The sequence below is a fragment of the Pseudochaenichthys georgianus genome, chromosome 1, assembly GCF_902827115.2.
Source record: "Pseudochaenichthys georgianus chromosome 1, fPseGeo1.2, whole genome shotgun sequence".
NCBI classification, from domain to species: Eukaryota; Metazoa; Chordata; class Actinopteri; order Perciformes; family Channichthyidae; genus Pseudochaenichthys; species Pseudochaenichthys georgianus.
In genome coordinates this window covers 20,177,455-20,197,573 of record NC_047503.1, presented here as the reverse complement: position 1 = coordinate 20,197,573, position 20,119 = coordinate 20,177,455, and the positions used below count along the sequence as shown (strand labels likewise).

Here is a 20,119-nt window from a genome sequence, read left to right as displayed (position 1 = left end):
AGCTCTTGCTTCTGGACCGACAATTTTTTGGAGCTGGAAATGAAGCGGATTCCGGAGCTAAGAGCCGGCGCAGCTCCGGTGTGAACTGGAAAACCCGGCGCTTTTCAGGCTCTAGCTCCGAGCCGGAGCTGAAAAGGCGCTGGTGTGAAAGGGGCATATGGCTCCGTCATGCCTCCGGATCCAAGGAGATGGCAGTTCATTTGTTTTACGCCCTAACCCGGCTTCATGCCTAAGGTCATCACAACTCTTTTAGAGTCGAGAGTGATCACCCTGGCTGGCTTATTCCCCCCTCCTTACAGGTCGGAGGAAGAAGCCACGTCTCATCTCCTCTGTCCTGTGCGCGCGCTGTCTTGCTATGTGGCGCGCACGGCGGCCTGGCCAAGGAAGACCATACTAAACCTAACAGGGACAGAAACCACGGTAACTAACATGACTGTGTTCATACTCGCTGCCACACATTCCCCCTGCAATCAAAACTGCAAAACACTTACCTCCGTAACGCTACTCCCAAAAAATCAGCCGCACTCAGCGACAACAGCTGTGCGAAATCCGTCCCCACAACGGACATCCATTATAAAACGTTCCCAGGTCCAAAGCAACGAGCCCCCATATGTTACAACCCGGCTCCTGGGCTGCAACATGATGATCTACTTCCGGTCAATGGAGAGAGAAAACGTATCTTTCGATCCCGTTTGAATTGTGCCATGAATTACACATATATTTGTCAATCTTAAAAAATAATTTCCATGTAAAAAAAGTCACAATTTGTCGTAAAACTGTTGAAACCGTTTTTAAGAGTGCGCTTAAGACCTTCCTTTTTGATAAAGCTTATAGTTAGGGCTGATTAGATTCAGCCCCTAGTTTTGCTGATATAGGCTTAGTTTGTCGGGGGACATCTTACTTCTTCCTTCTCTCTGTCTATACCCGTGTACACTCATGTTCCGATTAACCCAGCTTCCCCAAATGTCTTTCTTTTTGGTGTCTATATACGCTGGGATCCGGAGTCATGGATGATCCTGCGGTCCTGTGTCCTGGATCGCGAGCGCTGGATCTTGAGTCGTGGCTGTGGTCCTGGATCATCGGTCCTGGATGGATATCCTCGTGGATTCATCTTCCTATTATACACACATGCATTTCCAAACATTTGGACTACCTATGTTGCAAATGTATTATCTTTTCAATTTACGCACGGCATCTATTGCACGTCTGTCCGTCCTGGGAGAGGGATCCCTCCTCTGTTGCTCTCCCTGAGGTTTCTCCCATTTTTCCCTTTAAACTGGGTTTTCTTTGGAAGTTTTTCCTTGTACGATGTGAGGGTCTAAGGACAGAGGGTGTCGTATTGTCATGCTGATATTCTGTACACACTGTGAAGACCACTGAGACAAATGTAACATTTGTGATATTGGGCTATATAAATAAACATTGATTGATTGATTGATTGAAATAAAAGACTATGAAAAATACGCAACTAGAAAGACTACAAATCCCAGAATCCCGGTCCTGCATGCTGGCTCTTACGGAACCGACTAACTCCCCTTTTGTGTACAACTCTCAACATGCCCAGACTTGTAGTGATTTTAACCTCTTTTAATACTTTCCGCCTCATTCTGAAAGAAAGAAGTGAAATGTGCCAACGTGACGGCTGTCTTGGTGTGTGGTGCGAGACGGGAGATGTAGTTCATTGAGCGGTTTCACACAAAAAAAGTGTTACTTCACAGTTTTACGACATATTTTTATTTTTTTGACTTGTAAAATTATCTTTTAAATTGACAAACATCATATGTGTAATTCGTGGCACAATTCAAACGGGATCGAAAGATAATCTTTCTCTCTCCATTGACTTCAATGCATAACTTTTCTGAAATAAGGTCCCATGGAGCTCAACCGGAAGGGGAGGGACTTCGCCTCTCTGAGCTCCCCGGGAGACTCTATATTTTGATTTAGGTCAAAATATAATATTAGTAAACCTGAAGAGACAGTAGGCTTGTTTGAGACACATTGCGGCTCGCATCGAAAGTAGACGAGAGTAGCCGATCGCAGCCGGGGGAGGTGTCAAAAAGCTCGTCTTAAGTCGGACAGCTCGGACTCGGAGTCGGCTTGACTGGCTGGGTTTGCAATGGCGGAAATTGCGTTGGCGTTTTTCGTTGCAGATGAAGTGGATGCAATAGATTTTATTTTAATGATTTGGTTTAACTTAAAGAGAAACTTTATTGTTATTGCACATATTACAGGTACTGAGACAACAAAATGCAGTTTAGCTTCTAACCAGGTGCAACAAGCAGTGAAGTGGAAAGTAATGTACACAATCTACAGAATAACATATAGAATGAATTGAATGATGAATAAACAGTGGGGTATGAATACACTAGATATCAGCCTGTGAGCAGTATGAGCAGTGTGTATGAATATGCTAAGATATATAAAGTATGAAAACGGTAAGCAGTATAGTATAAAATATATAGATATTAATTTCATGATGATAAACATTGTGGAACAATGATGAAAAATGGGAATGGATGTGGCGACGTAAAACTGACACAAAACAACAACAAACTTTTGCCAGCCAATTGGAGAGTTTCATCAGCAGCACGTGGTAAAAACCACCAATGAGCGCTCAGCTCGAGATACCAGCGAGCCGTTTCCCATCAAGCATTTCGCTTCCGCAGCTCGTGGAGAGCAACTGCGCCAACTCGCCTCGCCTCGCTCTCAAGGCTGCGGGCGTCTTTGTCCCGCGAGATTTCAAAGTCTCATGTGGGCGAGCCTCCAGAGCAAGTCGGACAAAATGACTAACCATCATGCAACGCACTAGCAAGACGTTGATCGCAACTGCGCAGGTCTTGCTTGTCTCAAACAAGCCTAGGCTGCAGTCGGATAGTTTAAAAATCAGCTCCTAAGTTCTAACCCTATCGTCTATTCCTTGACCTCTGAGTGAAACGTCACGGGGTTAAGGGATAGTGGATAGGAGAATTAAAAAGGACTTAGGAGAAGAGACTGCGGTACTTTAGAGAATCCGAATGCACTTTCACTATCCGACGTGTTTATGATGCGCCAGCGGACGTCATTGTGTGCGTCTGCTGCTGTGGGGAAACTATGGAAACCACAGTTTTCTATACAGCGGACTACAACATGGATGTTTAATAAGAACGAGGGACTACTGTGAACTCATCTAGAGACTCTGCACCGTGCTCTGATGCTGCTGCTTTGCTTTATGAACATGGACAACAGAGAAACATATTCTTCATGACCAAAGTTGGAATTGAAATAAAAAAGGAAAGTGAAACTTATGCTCGTCACCCTCTCCCTCCGGTCCACATTAATACCAATGATCCCAATACGTATGATTGTATGAACTAAAGGTCTTAAAATCAATACAGATGTATTTATTATAAACGTTAGTCCTTACCATCTATCACTGTGTACATCACCATTCAAACATCTTTTAAAAGTTGAACAAACCCCACACAGCTCAGTAAAGACTAAAATGTTGACTTTATTTGATAATTTCAGTGAAAACTAACGTTCATATTTCTCTTTTTGAGTATAATACTGATGAACGTTCAAAACAAAGCACTTTGGCAACTTACCACCTATGTTTTAAAAAGCTTAATAAGCACCGTAACTTTCATGATATAATTTCTCGGTCATAATCGGTTGTTTCCGTGAACGGCCGACTGTTGAGTGACGGCAAATGCTGCGGCTGCAAGGCATTGTGGGGCAGCATTTTCGCTTCTCCTGTCGGTTAGGGAAGTCCAGTGGTTCCTAAGCTAAAGGAGGTTATAAAGGAAGTTTGAAACCTCCTTTCCTATCATTCTCATCATTCTAGAGAATTCGAACGGCACTTATCATGGCTGCCACTGAGGGACTTCCGGGTCATTTCACTCCTTTAGGAAGGTTCCTAAGCTAAATGGACTATTCGACTTCAGCCCTAGTGCCAGTGCCTCGCCAGCCATAAACCTCACTGCACGTCACTGCAGAAGCTTTTATAAACATCTACGTTTTTTGTGCCCCACCACTTTTGTACATATAAAAACGCCACTGATTCTCTTAACTAATAACGTTATCTGCACTATATTTCTGCTGTTGTAATAATGTAAACTTCCCCGTTGCGGGAAAAATAAAGGAATTCAGATTTGTATTATAATAAAACTCCAGAAAGGAATGATTGATAGGGAAACACTCTTTTGAAATGATGCTCTTTTCGTTTTGAATCATTACATTACGTCATTAAAAAAAAATTCAATTGAAATCATGAAAACAGGAAGTGGCGTTTTACGCAGAATTGCTGCGTCACGTAATACGTAAATAAATTGAACAAGCTTCTGCTGCCCGAAGGTTGTTGTTGTCTTCCTTCAGCTTTATTTATCTCTCACCTCAGTACTACTAATGACAACGCTGAACGTATATGAAAACGCTTGGAAATAACACGGAATTGACGTTTTAATCGACAAAAATAAGGACATGCCATCAGACTTTGTAGCGTAACTACAAAGTAAACCCCATTTGGACAACAAACAGAGTCGCCAGTCAGACAGCTAACAGGGGTTAGCGCCACAGATCACCACACTCTCACTTTCTCTTCATCTGTAGCCAGCCTTTACATCCTGTCACCGAGATCAGTCCGTGGTTTCTCCAGAAGAGGATGAACTGGCTCTTCCCCCTGTCCAAAGGCTCCGGACCTCTCCCTCTGAACAGCCTACAGCAACAGAGACAGCGGCAAATCGAGTCTCTCAAAGCCGCTCACCCCAGGTGAAGTGAATGGCACCCTGTCACAACAGACCCCAGTGCTGCTGGTTAGCTTGTTGACTGTGTCGTTATATATGGTCAATAGAAGGTTTTCTAGTTACTTTAATAACATTAAAGTTGGTTGATTAAACATGTTAACTAGGTTTACTGCCAGTAGTTGTTTACTTAGCATAGCTAGCCACCGAGCTCACAGTTTAATCGTAAGAAATACGTTATGCTAACAAATAATAAAGTTTGTAGTCTCGTTTTACCCTAAATGTGTCATTGTGAGTATGTTAATGTGTCATTATTATACCCAAGAATGTACGTGAAACCACAACTACGGCTTTGACATGCCCCGGTGTGGTCTTTGAGCGGCTAATGTTTGCTAACTCAAAGCTAACTAACTAGCTATGCTAGCTCGCTAGCTAATCAAGTCAGGCTGTCACAGTTCCAGTGTCTATATTTAGGGATGATGACACGTGTTGTGGCTCGCTGGTCCTGTGATTATTCCGGTGTTTACCGCGCATGCAGTTTTAGGAGGAGCTAGCTTGTTAGAGGTGAAGATTAAAGTCTTAAAGCCTTTGTGTACTCCATATCTTGGTGACAAATAGCTGTGTCTTTCTACTCAGTTGGACAACAACTGCCAGCAAACACTTCTGAGTGCATTTCTTCATCTCAATGTAATCTCACTTCTGATGTAGAGTATGTGTGTGAAATTCATAAATTAGATTAGACACACTTTGTGATGGCTGTGTTTCTCATGGCTGTGAGGCTCATGGGATTTCAGAGGCCTTAACAGCTAATGTGTTATTTTAAGTAATACATTGAAAGGTACAGTCTTTTACTCCTTAAAATACAGTGTGCAGGTGTGGGTGTAAAGCCACGGCTTCTTAACATACATTTGTCTTATTTAGGGCTAGATTATTTGCTGTAAAGTAGACTATGATGTATAGAATGTTGAAAAATCTGATAGTTATCCTGATACGGATATCAATTTACTAGTCATGATTGCAGTAAACATTAAATCAATAACATAACAGACACTAACAGCGGTTGACTGTTACAGGTGGAACATCCTGTGGTGGTAATACAATGAGACAAATTAATTCTGTGATGAACATTAAAATACATTTGCTTCCACATTTTGTTACTATGTTGTTTTGCTCAGAAGTAAGTGTTATTGGGGGAGAATGGGCGTTGAAGCCCTCTCTTTATGTATCTATTTGTCACCAAACCAGAGTAATGTTCATAAAAATTGATGGAGGATGTCAATTTTTTATGTACTGATCATGATTACTGATTATCTATTTTTCCCAATAGCCTCGCAGAGATCCAGAAGGATGTGGAGTACAGAATACCATTCACTGTCAACAACTCGACCATTAGTGTCAATGTGTAAGTATACGTTTTAGATACATACGACAGGCTTCGGTTAGAGAACTAATCAACAAACTCATCTGTAAATTGAATGGAATATTGAAATAAGCTATTTTAGTTGGTTAAAAGTTGTATTATCTTTTATAATAATTGCCCTACTTCGCAACAACCATCTACACTTGCATGCATTGCAACTAATACACATAATGATTTAAGAATGTTGTTTGACAACTCAGTTCTCTTGAGTGGTAGAAGCGAAGGCGAATAAAAGGAAGGATGGTTGGAAAAGAAAGTCAAGTACAGCAGTAAAGGGCATTTAGCTCTCATTTGCTTTAATCCTCTTACATGATGTTCAGGCTTTTGAATTAAGAACACAGAGCTGGGCAATATATTCACACTTCTAACTTGTTATATATCCTGTTAATATGATTCATTTTGTTTCCTCTAGACTGCTGCCTCCTCAGTTCCCCCAGGAGAAGCCGGTGGTTAGTGTCTATCCCCCTGTTGGTCATCATTTAGTCGATGGTAACAATGGCACCATGATAACCAGCCCCCTCATAGCTAATGTAAGTAGGTATTTTGGTTTCAAGAGATGCTTCCAGGAATGTTTGATCTCTCCTGTTGATTAATTGGTAGTATTAGTAATACAAGGTTATGTGGGCTGACATTATTTTGACAGCTGACACTCAGTAACAATGACCTAATTTAATAGTGGGCAATGTTAATACAAGCCCATTAATGAAACACCGCACAAGATAATTACTCAAAGCTGTGTCCCAAATATTTTAATTTGACTTAAACTGAAATGATTGAGTCAAAGGAAAATAGTTGTTGCTGATGAGCAGCAGTTTATGTCTTGTATTTATGATTCCTTCATAATGCAGGTTTTTGATCATCTTTGTCTATCCAGCATTGAGTTGTCCCTTCAACATCTCAGCCACTATCTCTCATTTTGTACCAAAACCAGGAGAAGGGCTAATCCAGGTTCATCAGTGTTTACTCTTGCAAATAGGGCCAAAACAGCAAATACAAAACCTGATTATAAAAGAGATACTTAAAAATATCCTTAAAATATGCCAGCTATAGTTCAAAGCACAGATCAACTGAGAACTCTGATTAGCAGCTACATGTAAACATGGGTTTTCAAGCCCTCTCCTGGTTTATCCCAATAACATCAACTTGTTTTAGTTTTTTCTCTCCGTGCCTCATACTCTCAATAAAGAATATCCACTTTTTTGGGTTTTCATAATTTTTCTTCTTCGTGTCTGTGTTTTTTAATACTCCAAATGTCTTTGTGTGTTTAGTTTGGGATGCACTCAGATCTGGGTAAGGTAATTCAGAGTCTGCTGGACGAGTTCTGGAAGAGTCCTCCTGCCTTGATGTCCAGCGGCACTGCTGGCTTTCCATAGTGAGTTTCCTCTTACATTCATGCACACTTGTCAAGTCTTTTCTCATTACTGCAATACAACAAATGTGTTCTGCTCCTCTAGGTATTATTAGACAAATTGTAGTTATGTTTTAATTGGGGCAGTGCAGAAGAAAGCAGCTCTAAAAACCATTTGGTCATTAAGGGAAATTTGGCACGATATCGTATGTTTTTTCACTTCCAGAGATATTAATTGAAGTCGATTTCCTAAAACATGTCTGAGGCATGTGTGCTTTCTCCATAATAATCACAATTAAAACGTTCTGTCCAATGGTTTCCTAATATCCCAAGTTTCTTACAATGATGCTGATGAATAAAATAAAACTGATATTTTCCTCCCGGTTTTGCCCAGCAGTATGTACAAGCAGTCAAGCATGGCGCCTTATCCCACTCAGGCTTACCAATATGGGCCCCGCCACGTTGGCCCCAGCCACACTCCGCCTCCCGGCCCAGCTCCAGCTCTTATGCCTCATCCAGGAGTCGATAGTGCCCATGGGCCGCCTCGAGCTCCAGCCCCTTATGGACTGATATCTGACCTGCCATTGCCTGTTCCTACTGGAGACTCAGAGGTATGCTGATAATGAACATTAGTGGGTTGATAACATATGTGTTTAATAGATACAGCGACACTGTAGCTTTTTTTGCAAATGACAATAAACCTTTGATCTTAAATACATTGAAATGAATACTTAAAGTGAGTGGTAAAACAACACTGTCTTAAACATTGACACTCTTAAAACCCATAATTTTCCAAGCAGAGTTTTCAGTTTGGTTATCTTTCCCGGTATCTGATAGGTCTGGTACAGACAAAGCTGGGATCGACATTGACATAAATGCATTGGACAATGAGATTTGATGATACCACTGCTGTCTGTTTCAGGCTGGACTGAACGGTCACATGTACAGGATGCCTGAGATTCCTGAGTCTTTTCCTGAACTCTGTGACTTGAAGTAAAGTATTCCCAAATATTTTCAAATCAAAACAATGTCAATGTCAAACAATTTTTGATTGTCCTCTCACTTCCTGCTCTACATTTACCCATCTTTACCACCTTTGCTGTATCCCACCCTAGTGGGACACAGTTGTCGGACATGTCTGAAAACGAGGACATGTTACTGGAGTTTTTTGTGACTTTGCCACAACTGAAACAGGTGACCAGTGATAAAGAAGAGCTGGTCACCAATATTGTGGACATGGCTAGTAAGTTCCTCTTCTGGACCTGGACAGGAGGTCTTAATGGTCAATCATGAAAAACTGGTTACATTTAGTTGAGCGTTACAAAGACTTCTGCGTTTCTCTCATTTACAGAGAAAAATCTTCAGATGGAGCCACAGCTGGACGGAAGAAGACAAGAAATGCTCTACAAGGTCAGATATTACTTCCAGTCTACTCTGTTCCCTATGTTAAACAGACACAAACAAATACCACTTTCATGATATTTTCTTCTATCTTATGTATGTTTTGTATCTGTTAACAGTACGAAATACTGACTCAGATGAAGTCTGCCTTTGAATCAAGGATGCAGAGACAGCATGAACTCAGTGAGGTAAGATCATACTGTGGTTTGATTTATGAAAGCTTTTGAGTGCAGATGCACCTTTTTGTGTTAAATCTGCTCAATTTGTACTATATTGATGACTCAAAACTGAACATTGGCTGTGTTCCTTGAATTGTAAGAGTACTGCTGTTTAGTTTGAACTGAAACCACATGTCAACATCCGTCTTCTACTAGACATAAGCACTTGTTCTGAGGATGCTCTTCTGCTCTTTGATGTGATCATGCTCTCCGACCACATTGGTTTTACATTATCAATAAACTGAAGGAGGGAATTTTAAAGAAACCAACCCAAACATTGATGAAAGACTGCCCTGAAAAGTCCCGTCTTTCAGTTTCTTTCTTTTGTCTTTTCCTCCTTTATACCCCTTTAGAGTTGCAGTCTAAGTACTCTACAGGCTCGGCTAAAAATTGCAGCCCACCAAGCTGAGGAGGAGTCGGAGGAGACGGCTGAAAACTTCCTGGAGGGACGTACGGACATAGACGAATTCCTCACCAGCTTTATGGATAAGAGAACGGTGAGAAGTGCACTACGTGTGTCAACATGGTCCTGATTTATTGTGTATTTGGGTCTGAATGTGATCAGAAGTGCAATATATAAAGTTGTATTGACTGTTTTTGTATTATTCCACAGCTCTGCCACAGCAGAAGGGCCAAAGAGGAAAAGCTGCAACATTCGCTTAACACACATGGACAGTTTCCTACCAGCCACTAGAACACAAGGTACAACACATGCTCACCATAAGTGTTATCACTGATCAAAACACTGTACCAAGACTGTAACACCTCAACAGTAATTTGTGTCTTTGTGAAGGGGAACTGGGGATTTTCAGCTGACAGTTTCAGAACAGACAGCCCTCTTGCTTTCCTCCATTTTTATGAGAAACAACTTGTTGTCATTATTTCGTAACATATTTTCTTTTTCTCCTCAGGTTGAAGATTCCTCAGCTAACTGCTGCCAACTTGAGGGATAAAGACATTTTAGGGGGAAAAGCACACTAAGTCAACAATGGGCAATTGAGAAAAAGGAATACGGTGATGGCAGGAGTGGGCTAAAAAACTAGAAATTGACTGTGCCCAAGACTTGGGCTTAAAATGCTGTTCAAGTTGGATTGTGTGAAAACAAGATGGAGATGCTATTGAGTCACCACCAGAAGACAAAACTGGGAGTGACACTTGCCTCGCTTTTCCAACCACATTACTAAGGATTGATTTCTATTGCACATGCTGTTCGTCAAGTTTTGACTTGACCGTTATGACGAAGAGTTTATTTTTCTGATTTTCTATCACCTGCAACTGATTAGAGTGGTTGGTGATGTGAACACGGGAATTCCAATCTGGCATTTGTTTTTTTTCTTGCAGTGAGCAAGTAAAAGTCACTATAAAATGATTCTTAAAATTCTAATGTTCGTGTCTGTACTTCCTCTCTGAGATCATTGTCAAGTCCTTGCTTTGATATCACAGAAAGGTCCTTCTGGACAGAGAGAAGAACAACAACAACAACCTGTGATCTACTGTTTTCATTGGATTGGTGGTTTTAGACATTTAAATGAAACTCAAAAGTGGCATTGTCACTTTAACATCATCAGTTCCTGGCATTCCTCATTTTGTAACTTGACAAAACAATTTAAGATTGTTCAACAAAAAAAGTAGCAAGGACCGGGCAGTGTTGTCAGAAGAGCTTACAAGTTTAAAATGCGTAGGAATTTTAGACTGTTTGATTCTTTATCCGGTTGTGGGGTCCCCTCAAGTAATGCACACAGCCATGATATCAGTGTGCTTGCACAAACATTAATACTTTGATTAAACTTTCCAAGGCAATACTCTGATTTACATATTAACATCATAACCGTTTTAAGCTGAGGCTGAAATTCAGAGAACAGTAAACCATATAAACGGTTTGATTACACGTCTACTTTCTGTGCTCTTACAATGAATCGAGTTATTTTTGTTCATGTAAACATACTGATCATGACGGGCACCATGATGATAACCCAACAATTTTGGCGATCTTTTGGACATGACATTTTTTGGGGAAAGCCTCAGATTTTGGAAAATACTGTGGAATATTAGGTTAAATGCTGCAGTAAAATGCAATGACATTGGATACTGTATTTAAATAATGTTAATAATAGGCTTTATTGTAATCAAAGACTTGGACACCTTGTATTATATGTTCTTATTTAATTTGTTAGAGTAATAAAGCATTTAGAATAAATCGTGTGTTTATTTTTCTTGCTGTTTTACAAGTGTTAATGAACATTTTCCAGTTTAAATGTATGAAGCTACCACATCACAATGACCTGATTTCTCAACATCACTAAATCACAAATAGTCACTTTTTAAAAAAAATGGCATTCCTATCTGATGCAATAATTTGTATTAGAATCCAATAATATCCTTATGGATTAACTCGACGACCTTACTTTACTTCTTACTGTAACAACTGGAAGCTAACACAACCTTTCCAAAGTGTATGACAGGACACAGCATTACTGCAATTAGTTAAACACATACAAGTACAGCTCTGTCCTCATTATTACTTATATCTTGCATCTGTGGCAGAGTCAGAGCTTTAAAAGGGAAGCAGCATAAAGAGATTAAGTAATTGTATTTTATTTTCATTTCCTTTGTTCATTTTCCGGAGCTGTAGGTGGCGCTAATATACCAGCCGTCCGTACCGGAAGTTGAAGGAAGAGTAGAAGAAGAAAGGTAAACACAAAACAGGAGAGGAGGCGCGCATTGCAGGAGTGCAGTCACTACTTTCTTAACTTCAGAGGCTCGTATCTTCTAAATATTTAACATTTGAGCCGTTGTTTAGACAAACCGGAAAAACGACGAAGTCTCTGCCCTGTTACCGGTAAGCAAACAGCTAACGGTGGAACAGTTTGAATTAACATTAGCTAGCTACTGTAGCTACTAACGCTTCCTATAAAACTGTTAGACGTTTACAGCCTCATTCATTCTCATAAGATGGAACGGGAGACATTAAAACGGAGGTGGAAAAAGCACTCGGATCTTGTACTTAAGTAAAGTATCAGAGTGTAGGAATACTTTGTTACAAGTGAAAATCCTGTATTCAGAATATTACTCAACTAAAAGTACAAAAGTAGTGGCATCAAATATACTTAAAGTACCAAAAGTAAAAGTACCCATTCTGCAGATTGGCCCATTACAGAAATAATATGTTTTGATTATAATTATTGATGCATTAAAGGGTTATCAAAGCTGGTAAAGTTGCAGTTACTTTGTATACTGCATGGTAGATTGTGATCGTTAGTCCAGTACAAGTGTAACTAAAGTCTGATTTAAGTTTTGATTATCTTTCACATCTTTAATCAACATCTTCACTTAAGACACCACATAGATGAAGTAGAGTAAAAGTATTCTATTTTCCTTTTGAATTGTAGTGGAGTAGAATTACAAAGTAGCATAACATGGAACTACTCAAGTAAAGTACAAGTCCTGTAACATTTGACTTAAGTAGAGTACTTGAGAAAATCTCCGAAGTTACTTCACACCAATGCATTAAACCATAGTTACACTTTTTTATGCTTTAGCCAAATATTTTGATAGCTGTCACCAAAGATAGGGATTTATTGAGGGGGTATTTGTTGTATCAGTGTGATTTGGATAACCATGTGATTGTTTGGTTTGAAAGTACTTTAATAACTATTTTCAAATATATTGTAGATTGGAGACAGTACAAGCATCTGTGTTCTGTGTCTCCAGATCAGTCTAGAGTCATGTCACGACAGATGGGAGACAGCCATCGACGGTTCCTGCAGACCATGATGGCCAATGGCATTGTTGATGAACAGGGGGCGAGGAAGCTCATCGCATATTGTTGTGAAGCCTCCAACAGTGAGTCAATTTAATTTGTACACGCATAAAGAGTTACTGATCATCTAGAATCGGTTACAAGAGTTTAGCTTTGTATCATGATACAGGAGTTTGTCTTAAGGACCATAATACAATTCTCGTATTGGTGAGAATCAGGATAAAAAAAAAAATATATATATATATATATTATAAATGTGGTGATCTTTTTTGATTGCTTAAATATTTTTATAAAAAAAATGTTAAAGTGTTTTTCAATAGCTTCCATGTCATATGACCTGTTGATTTCCAATCCATTCCTTAAGACACACATTACAACACTGGACAAGTAGAACACAAAAAGATCTGGAAGCGGCAAAAATATGATTTTGAAAGTGAAAAACATTCTGAACAAGAAAGAAAAAGATTTTAGACGAGAACAATTTGCTCTGAATCTGTATCAACATCACATCTGCATCTGAAAAAACGAATGACTTAAATCTGTATGGAAAAAAATATTTTATTTTGAATGTCCTTGTATTTTTGAAAGATCAGGATCAAAACTTTGACTTCCAAATTCATTTTTATTTTTGTCAAATGATCAACATTTTTGTCCCAGATTTAACTCCATAGTCACATCCTTTTTTTTGTATTGGAATTGAGTTTACCTTAATTTTATGATGAATAGTTTATGTAAACATCAGCAGCTTTTCATTGAAATCTCTTGGATTTTTTTCAACAGCTTCCATCTCGTGACAAATTGACTCCCAGTCAGTGCAGAATTGTATACCCACAGTAAACAAGTTTGACAAAAACATATTTTTGTAGAACTTACAGTATTTGTCTTGTTTTCAGCCCAGCACAATCCTGACAAACTGGATGATTTCATTGAGACCATCAACTTGAAGCTGCAGCCCATGTTCATGCAGATTACAAAAGGGATGTCTGAAGACAGCGGTCATCAATTCTACGCATTGGTGAGTCGGTTCAATTCCTGTCCTTGGCTTTCATTGTCAGGCCTGTTTTCCTTATTAGTAACTATTTTATTATCACAAGAATGTTGGTTTATCTTCTTCTAGATTGTTGCTACAGTATATGACAGATTCTTCAATTAATAAATACATCTAAATCTGTTGTGGAATCGATTTGAAAGCCACATTTCACATATCTTTCTGTATCGACTATCAATATAATGTAATTATATGTGAAGAAAAGAGTGGCAGTGATAAATAGATTTATCAACATCTAATGTCAAAAGAGAGATGACTTTATTAGAAGTATGTTAAACCACAAGGAGGCATTGTTGACCACTGTTTTACATTAATCCTGCCCAGGTGAACATGGCGGAGACTGATGTCACACGTATGTCGTCAGATTATGCTGACAATGAGCTAGAGCTATTCAGGAAAACGGTGAGTTAAAGGGAAATCCTGCATAATTGTATATACTCTTTTGTCCAACACCTTTTTCAACACAGTTCTAATACAATACTTAGTTTGTAGTATGATATGAACAGTTAAAATATAGTTTTAATCTCCAGGAGGTATACCTTCACTGCAATAAGGAAAAAAGGTTTGCTTCTCCAGTGTGCAAAGAATGTCATGTCTAACCTGAGCTGTTGTGATTCAGATGGACTTGATAGTTTGTTCCGAGAAGGGCAATGCCTCATCCACTGATATCCTGAACAGCGCTGACACCATGACCACCAAAAAGCTGAAGAAGAGCGAGACAGAGCACCTCTTGAACCGTCTCGTGCATGACAAATGGCTCAATGAGGTAAAACAGTCTCCACAGGATGTAAAAAAAAAAATTCTCGTTGCGGTGTCTTGTTTTTGGAGGCAGACACTTTTATCAAAAGTAATTTGATTTAGTCTGGCTATCTTTTAGTTTGCCATTTTCACCAAAATTGATGTTGGTGATATCTATTATTAACTGGTTGTACTGATTTAATGTTGGAAAATCTAGTTAATAATAATAATAATAGATTTAATTTGTTAGCACTTTTACAGGTGCTCAAAGACGCTTTATAGATATAGTGAAGATAAAATAAAATAAAGGAACAACAAATAAATATATAGTTAAAGTTAAAGTTAAATAATACAAAAACAATCACACATTAAAAGCCAGATTGAAGAGGTGAGTTTTTGTACGTTTTTTGAAGGTGGTTACTGAAGATGAGAGATTTTGTGGGGGTATTATATATATATATATATATATATATAGAATAATATAAAATATAATTGAAGATGGATGCATTACAAGAATATGAGGCATGATAACGGACATAAACAATACTATCTTATACTGGGTTATCATGAATGTATCTTTGACGTACTTGTTCAGGTTCCCATAACCACATTTCACTTTTCAAATTGTGGAAAAGCAATACAAAAAGGTTAACACAAGTCGCCATCCTAGATTAGAAATATAGATTTATTTTTCCAAATAAAATGTGACCAGTCTCTTTGATTTATTTCCATTGCTGTAGAAACGGGGTGAGTACACTTTGTCCACCAGATGCATTATCGAGATGGAGCCATACATTCGCACAATGTATCAGGATCAGGTCAAAGTGTGCCACATCTGTCGCAACATCGCTTTCCAGGTAAATGTTTGCTTTGTTTCTCTTTTGTGCATACACACTACACTGTGATCAATAGCTAAATGAATCCGATCCTTCCTTAAGAATCATATTTTCATTGCTACTCTAGGTACTCTGTAATCATTTAATTATTATTAATGTATTGTAAAATCTATGCATTACTGGGAGAAATATATTCTATTATTTGGAGGCAGGTTTCTTTTGCAAAAATAATCACACATTCATTATTTTGACAAAGAATACAATCCCTACCAGTATTTTAGTTCTTGTTCTTTAGTTTTGTTTTGGCGTTTGTTTTTTTCCTTTCACTGAAATAGATTATTTTTCTAAACAGTCTTCATTGTGGCTTTACTTCAGCTAAAATGTGTCAAACCTGATATTTACAAAATGAGTTCACTTACAGTATTAATCTGATCTGAATTTATTTTTTCAGTGCCAAATTTGTGAGAACCCTACATGTGGTATAAAAATACACAACCCATGTGTTGCCCGATACTACAAAGGGAGAGCAGAGCCAAGGTGTCCAGCATGTGATGACTTTTGGCCACATGAAATCCCGGGTATTTATTGTTTATTTATTGATGTTGTTTACTCGGATATTAGTCCTAAATACATATATAGATACACTTTCAAATACCTACATACATTTTTTCTAAAAAAACCTTGAAAAATATATATATTTTCCCAGGATGTTTTGCCTTTCAAAAATGTCATTATGCTTCATTAAGATTGTTGGTAAAAACATAGAATGATGTGGGTCATTATACTTACATACTGCTTTACTTATCTGAATTGTTTATATGACATGAATACATGAAAAAGGACAACACTATCTACCATACAAATATGTTGGACTTAGTGTTATTTTTATTTTTATCATTTAAAACCACATAGCATATTAGGCTTCTTTAATATGTATTAATAACAACATTTAAAATGAAGTTATGTATGAACAACTAGAAGTAACTAGAACAAGAAAGTAGTCTGCTCAGATTTACAGTTTATTTGTTCTGTTCATTGCAGAAGTCAGGCGGCCCAAGTCTCAGTCCAGAAAATGAGGAGTTCAACTTCAAATGTGTTTTTGTTTTTTATACTTGTTTAACATTTCTATGTATAAAAAAACTGTTAATTTAAATTACTTTATAGTTATATTTACAAAAATAAAAATGTCTTTAACATGTTTATTTCGCACAAATATAATTTCTTATAGTGGTAGTTGTGGACACACTATATCTGCTTTGAGATGCATACTAATTTTCTTACAGATTGTTTCCTATACTTTCAAAACCAAAATAAGACAACGTTTTCTTAACATTTTCTTTTGCTTAGCATTTGAAACAATGTGAGGTAATGAAAAAACTAGATTTTTTTAAATCTCTATTATAGTACCATCTTGATATATTTATCACACAATCCTTGAGCAGTAACAATGTTGTGACTGATACATAAACCATGTCCAAAAATCAAAAGAAAATTAAACCTATGGGAGCCCATCAAGTTTAGTCTGTTCAGGTCCATATAGTTAAACATGTAAAGTCATTAAACATGCTGTATGAATAGACCTGATGTTTTTAAAAAGTCCCATTTTCATAATTACTAGCTGATTATGTTCTGGTTTAATTGACTAATAGTTTGGTCTTTAAAATATCAGAAAATAACCATTACACTCTTCTCATGCCTAAGGTGATCTATTTTAAGCCTTTGACCAAAACCCAAAGATATACAGTTCACTAAAATATACGACTAGGAGAAGCAGACGATGATCACATTTAAGAGACTGAAAACATCAAACTGTAGGCATCATTGATTCATAAAAGACTGATTGCTTATCCAATATGATGTCACATGCTGCATTTCTGTTGTTAACATATACTTTACTGGCACATATGACCCAAACATTTTTACTTGCGCATTTATATCAGTCATTTAAAATGTGTGTAGTGACTTTAAAGCATATTTGCATGAGAGGAGTTCTGCTCAAGTATCTTCAGGGTCGCAATAAACTTGATGGCTTTTTTGAACCAAGGATATAAAAAAACATACATGAGTTGGTTCAAACAAGAATTCAAATACAACAGCCAGGTCACAATACCCAAAACTTGTAAATTATTCTCTCCTGCTAGAGAAGGATAATAATATGGACAGAAAGTAAACAAATACACAAGTATGACAATACCCAGAATCCCGGCTGCTTTTCGCTGCGATTTTGTTGCCTTTACTTTACAGCCTGTACCAGCTGTAATATGAGAATTCATGGAATGAGTCTGAGACACCACCACAGTAAACACTCTCGTGTACAGAACAATAATGACTGAGCAGGGGCCGATGAATGTGACCACAATATCCACAGCTTCAGAGACATAGTTATTCACCACTATACACTCACCATTGCAGTGTCTGTCCCTTAGACTGAAATTGTCCTTTAAAATCAGCCCGTTGTAAAGAAATGAGCAGCCCCAGCACACACACACACACACACACACACACACACACACACACACACACACACACACACACACACACACACACACACACACACACACACACACACACACACACACACACACACACACACACACACACACACACACACACACACACACACGTGTGTGTGCTGGGGCTGCTCATTTCACAAGATAACTCGTAGAAGAACTGACACACACACACGTTGATGTACTGCAGAGGATAATTGATTGCTACAATTCGATCAATCGAGATGAGCACTATGATGCCGACCGAGGCTGAGGTGAGAGTAAAGCTAAGAAAGAATGACAGACTGCACATGATGTCACCTAGCAACCAACAGGATTCGATGATTCGCATACTTTCAACAGGCATCACAAGCAGTCCAACGAGGAGGTCTGATATAGCCAGGGCGAGAAGGAGCAGGTTGGGTGGGGTTTGAAGATGTCTGAAGTGGGAGATGGAGATGATCACCAGCAGGTTGAGAGCAACAGTGATCACGGCGATGGAGGAGAACAGTGTGTAGAGGAGGACAGCCTCAGAGTGAAGACACTCTAATCCCCTGCAGGACCAGTTCAGGAGCTGAGGGTAGCAGAGCTCTAGACTGCTCATCTTCCAATACTGAGGAGAGATGATGATCTGAACCTTCACTAAACTCACGGGACATCATACAGCTTTCTTATCTCTGACGTCACTCTTTACACCTCCTCTGAGCTGATAGGCTGGTGTTGACAACCTATTCCTTGTTTCTTACATTTCTCATTATCTATCATCCTCTTGGTCACCCCTCCTTTCTCATCCCACTGTTACATGATGCAACATTTGAGTTGTATGCAATTGCCAAAACAATTTACTCTTTAGATTTGGTCATTTGTAATAAAGTCACACACGTGTTCTGACAGAGACATTTCGAGCTTGTTTAATTGCTTGTGATGTCTTTTTTTTTAGGGCACAACAACCTCTGTTGTGGGTTTGTGCGAGAAAATGCTTCAGATGTACAAGCACAGGCACAAATCAGTTGTGTAAGGAATGAGAGCCAATGAGATCTAATTGCACTTTGTACGGTAGTGATTTCAGCCAGATTAGTCTCTAAACTGTTCTCTCCAGTTCTATGTGGGTATCATTGAAAGAGTATTTAGGATACATCAACAATCATTTAAATGTAATCAACAATGATTTGTATTACTCTTAAGCTAATCACTTAAATTGTTAACAGGATTCCCTGCTTTTTCCTGCAGTTTTTTTGTTTGTTTTCATAGTGTTTCGCTTTTAGATTATTAATAAGGCACATTGACAAGGACTGAACTTGTGGCCTGGGAAATTGCAATTGGAATGTATGAAACATAGCAGTTCAAAGTTTACGGCCTTCTTAGATTCTCTGAGAAGGGTCCTAGAGAGGTTACTGCCTAAAGACTTGGTGGATTGGTAGTCTCAGAATTGCTTCACTGCTAGTGGGATCTGTTTTGGTTTTCTTCATCAAACTGAATTTCTGCACACACTGGGGCAGTTTGCAGTTGAGCGTGTGAAGTGGATAAAATGAGTCAAACACTTTCTGAGGCCGTGGTCTCTGCATAAACAAGATTGATTGCTCCCTCCGGGTTCTGGGTGAATTTCTGCCTTGTGAAGGAGTTCAAGTATCTTGTGGTGTTGTTCATTGGTGAGGTTATGTGTTGTACAGTTGAGGCCTAAATTATTAGCCCCCCAGGAGTTATGGAACATTTTCCTAAAATTATTCCCAATGTTTCCAGCATTGATAAAACTTGATGTAATCAAACATTCACCAGTGCTATTTAGTAGCTTTTGGAAAATAAAATAAGTTTTTAGGCTCGCTTTATATCAAATATAGTGAAACATGGGTTGGTCAAAAAATATTAGCCCCCATGTGAATTTTTCCTTTCAAAACACACCTAATAGACCAATCAGCTTTCAAGACACACCTGAGCATTCAATCATCATAAAAGGACTCCAAGAAACAGGCACTCTAATACCTTATTGAGAGGGACTATACTACTACTCCTACTCACCATGCCAAAGACAAAGGAAATCAGTCTTGAGCTCAGAAAGAAGATAGTGGAGGCTCATGATAAGGGGGAAGGCTATACTGCTATGTCCAAGCACTTCACAGTGTCTAGAACTGCTGTACGTTGCATC

General features: G+C 38.6%; 3 protein-coding genes and 1 long non-coding RNA gene across 6 annotated transcripts in view; 2 read left to right on the top strand and 2 right to left on the bottom strand.

The window, feature by feature from the left end:
- The window catches only part of LOC139434510 (uncharacterized), a 385,392-nt gene that overhangs the window by 242,412 nt on the left and 122,861 nt on the right, over nt 1–20,119 (bottom strand). The gene's annotated exons all lie outside the window — the stretch shown is intronic.
- Nucleotides 4,304–11,302, top strand: vps37a (VPS37A subunit of ESCRT-I). 2 transcript variants are annotated; one of them, XM_034112267.2, is made up of 12 exons: nt 4,304–4,746; nt 6,046–6,120; nt 6,551–6,668; nt 7,407–7,510; nt 7,884–8,097; nt 8,409–8,479; nt 8,602–8,729; nt 8,838–8,896; nt 9,007–9,075; nt 9,459–9,602; nt 9,719–9,807; nt 10,017–11,302. In XM_034112267.2, exons 1-11 carry the CDS (start codon nt 4,640–4,642, stop codon nt 9,797–9,799), a joined length of 1,170 nt encoding a protein of 389 aa, XP_033968158.1. In that variant the 5' UTR covers nt 4,304–4,639; the 3' UTR covers nt 9,800–9,807; nt 10,017–11,302. The 2 variants fall into 2 exon arrangements, with proteins under 2 accessions (XP_033968158.1, XP_033968093.1); XM_034112202.2 differs by having other exon boundaries at nt 7,881–8,097.
- On the top strand, nt 11,709–16,687 carry nsmce1 (NSE1 homolog, SMC5-SMC6 complex component). Of its 2 annotated transcripts, none has more exons than XM_034093335.2 (8): nt 11,709–11,796; nt 12,817–12,948; nt 13,759–13,880; nt 14,238–14,315; nt 14,533–14,679; nt 15,392–15,508; nt 15,939–16,065; nt 16,529–16,687. In XM_034093335.2, the coding sequence occupies exons 2-8, from the start codon at nt 12,831–12,833 to the stop codon at nt 16,561–16,563; spliced, it is 744 nt and encodes a 247-aa protein (XP_033949226.1). In that variant the 5' UTR covers nt 11,709–11,796; nt 12,817–12,830; the 3' UTR covers nt 16,564–16,687. The 2 variants fall into 2 exon arrangements, with proteins under 2 accessions (XP_033949226.1, XP_033949219.1); XM_034093328.1 differs by lacking the exon at nt 11,709–11,796 and adding an exon at nt 11,803–11,944.
- On the bottom strand, nt 17,349–18,749 carry LOC117452426 (trace amine-associated receptor 13c-like). The gene is made up of 2 exons (XM_071204425.1): nt 18,160–18,749; nt 17,349–17,990 (listed from the first exon to the last, which is right to left on the bottom strand). The coding sequence occupies exons 1-2, from the start codon at nt 18,578–18,580 to the stop codon at nt 17,452–17,454; spliced, it is 960 nt and encodes a 319-aa protein (XP_071060526.1). The 5' UTR covers nt 18,581–18,749; the 3' UTR covers nt 17,349–17,451.

Coding starts and splice junctions, on each gene's coding strand:
- vps37a (XM_034112202.2), top strand. CDS start 4,640: ATGAACTGGCTCTTCCCCCTGTCCAAAGGCTCCGGACCTCTCCCTCTG. Junction 8,730..8,837: donor CAATATTGTGGACATGGCTA/GTAAGTTCCTCT, acceptor TCTCATTTACAG/AGAAAAATCTTCAGATGGAG. Junction 9,076..9,458: donor GACAGCATGAACTCAGTGAG/GTAAGATCATAC, acceptor ATACCCCTTTAG/AGTTGCAGTCTAAGTACTCT.
- LOC117452426 (XM_071204425.1), bottom strand. CDS start 18,580: ATGAGCAGTCTAGAGCTCTGCTACCCTCAGCTCCTGAACTGGTCCTGC. Junction 17,991..18,159: donor CATCAACGTGTGTGTGTGTC/AGTTCTTCTACG, acceptor GTGTGTGTGTGT/GTGTGTGTGTGTGTGTGTGT.
- nsmce1 (XM_034093335.2), top strand. CDS start 12,831: ATGTCACGACAGATGGGAGACAGCCATCGACGGTTCCTGCAGACCATG. Junction 12,949..13,758: donor TTGTTGTGAAGCCTCCAACA/GTGAGTCAATTT, acceptor TCTTGTTTTCAG/CCCAGCACAATCCTGACAAA. Junction 14,316..14,532: donor TAGAGCTATTCAGGAAAACG/GTGAGTTAAAGG, acceptor GTTGTGATTCAG/ATGGACTTGATAGTTTGTTC.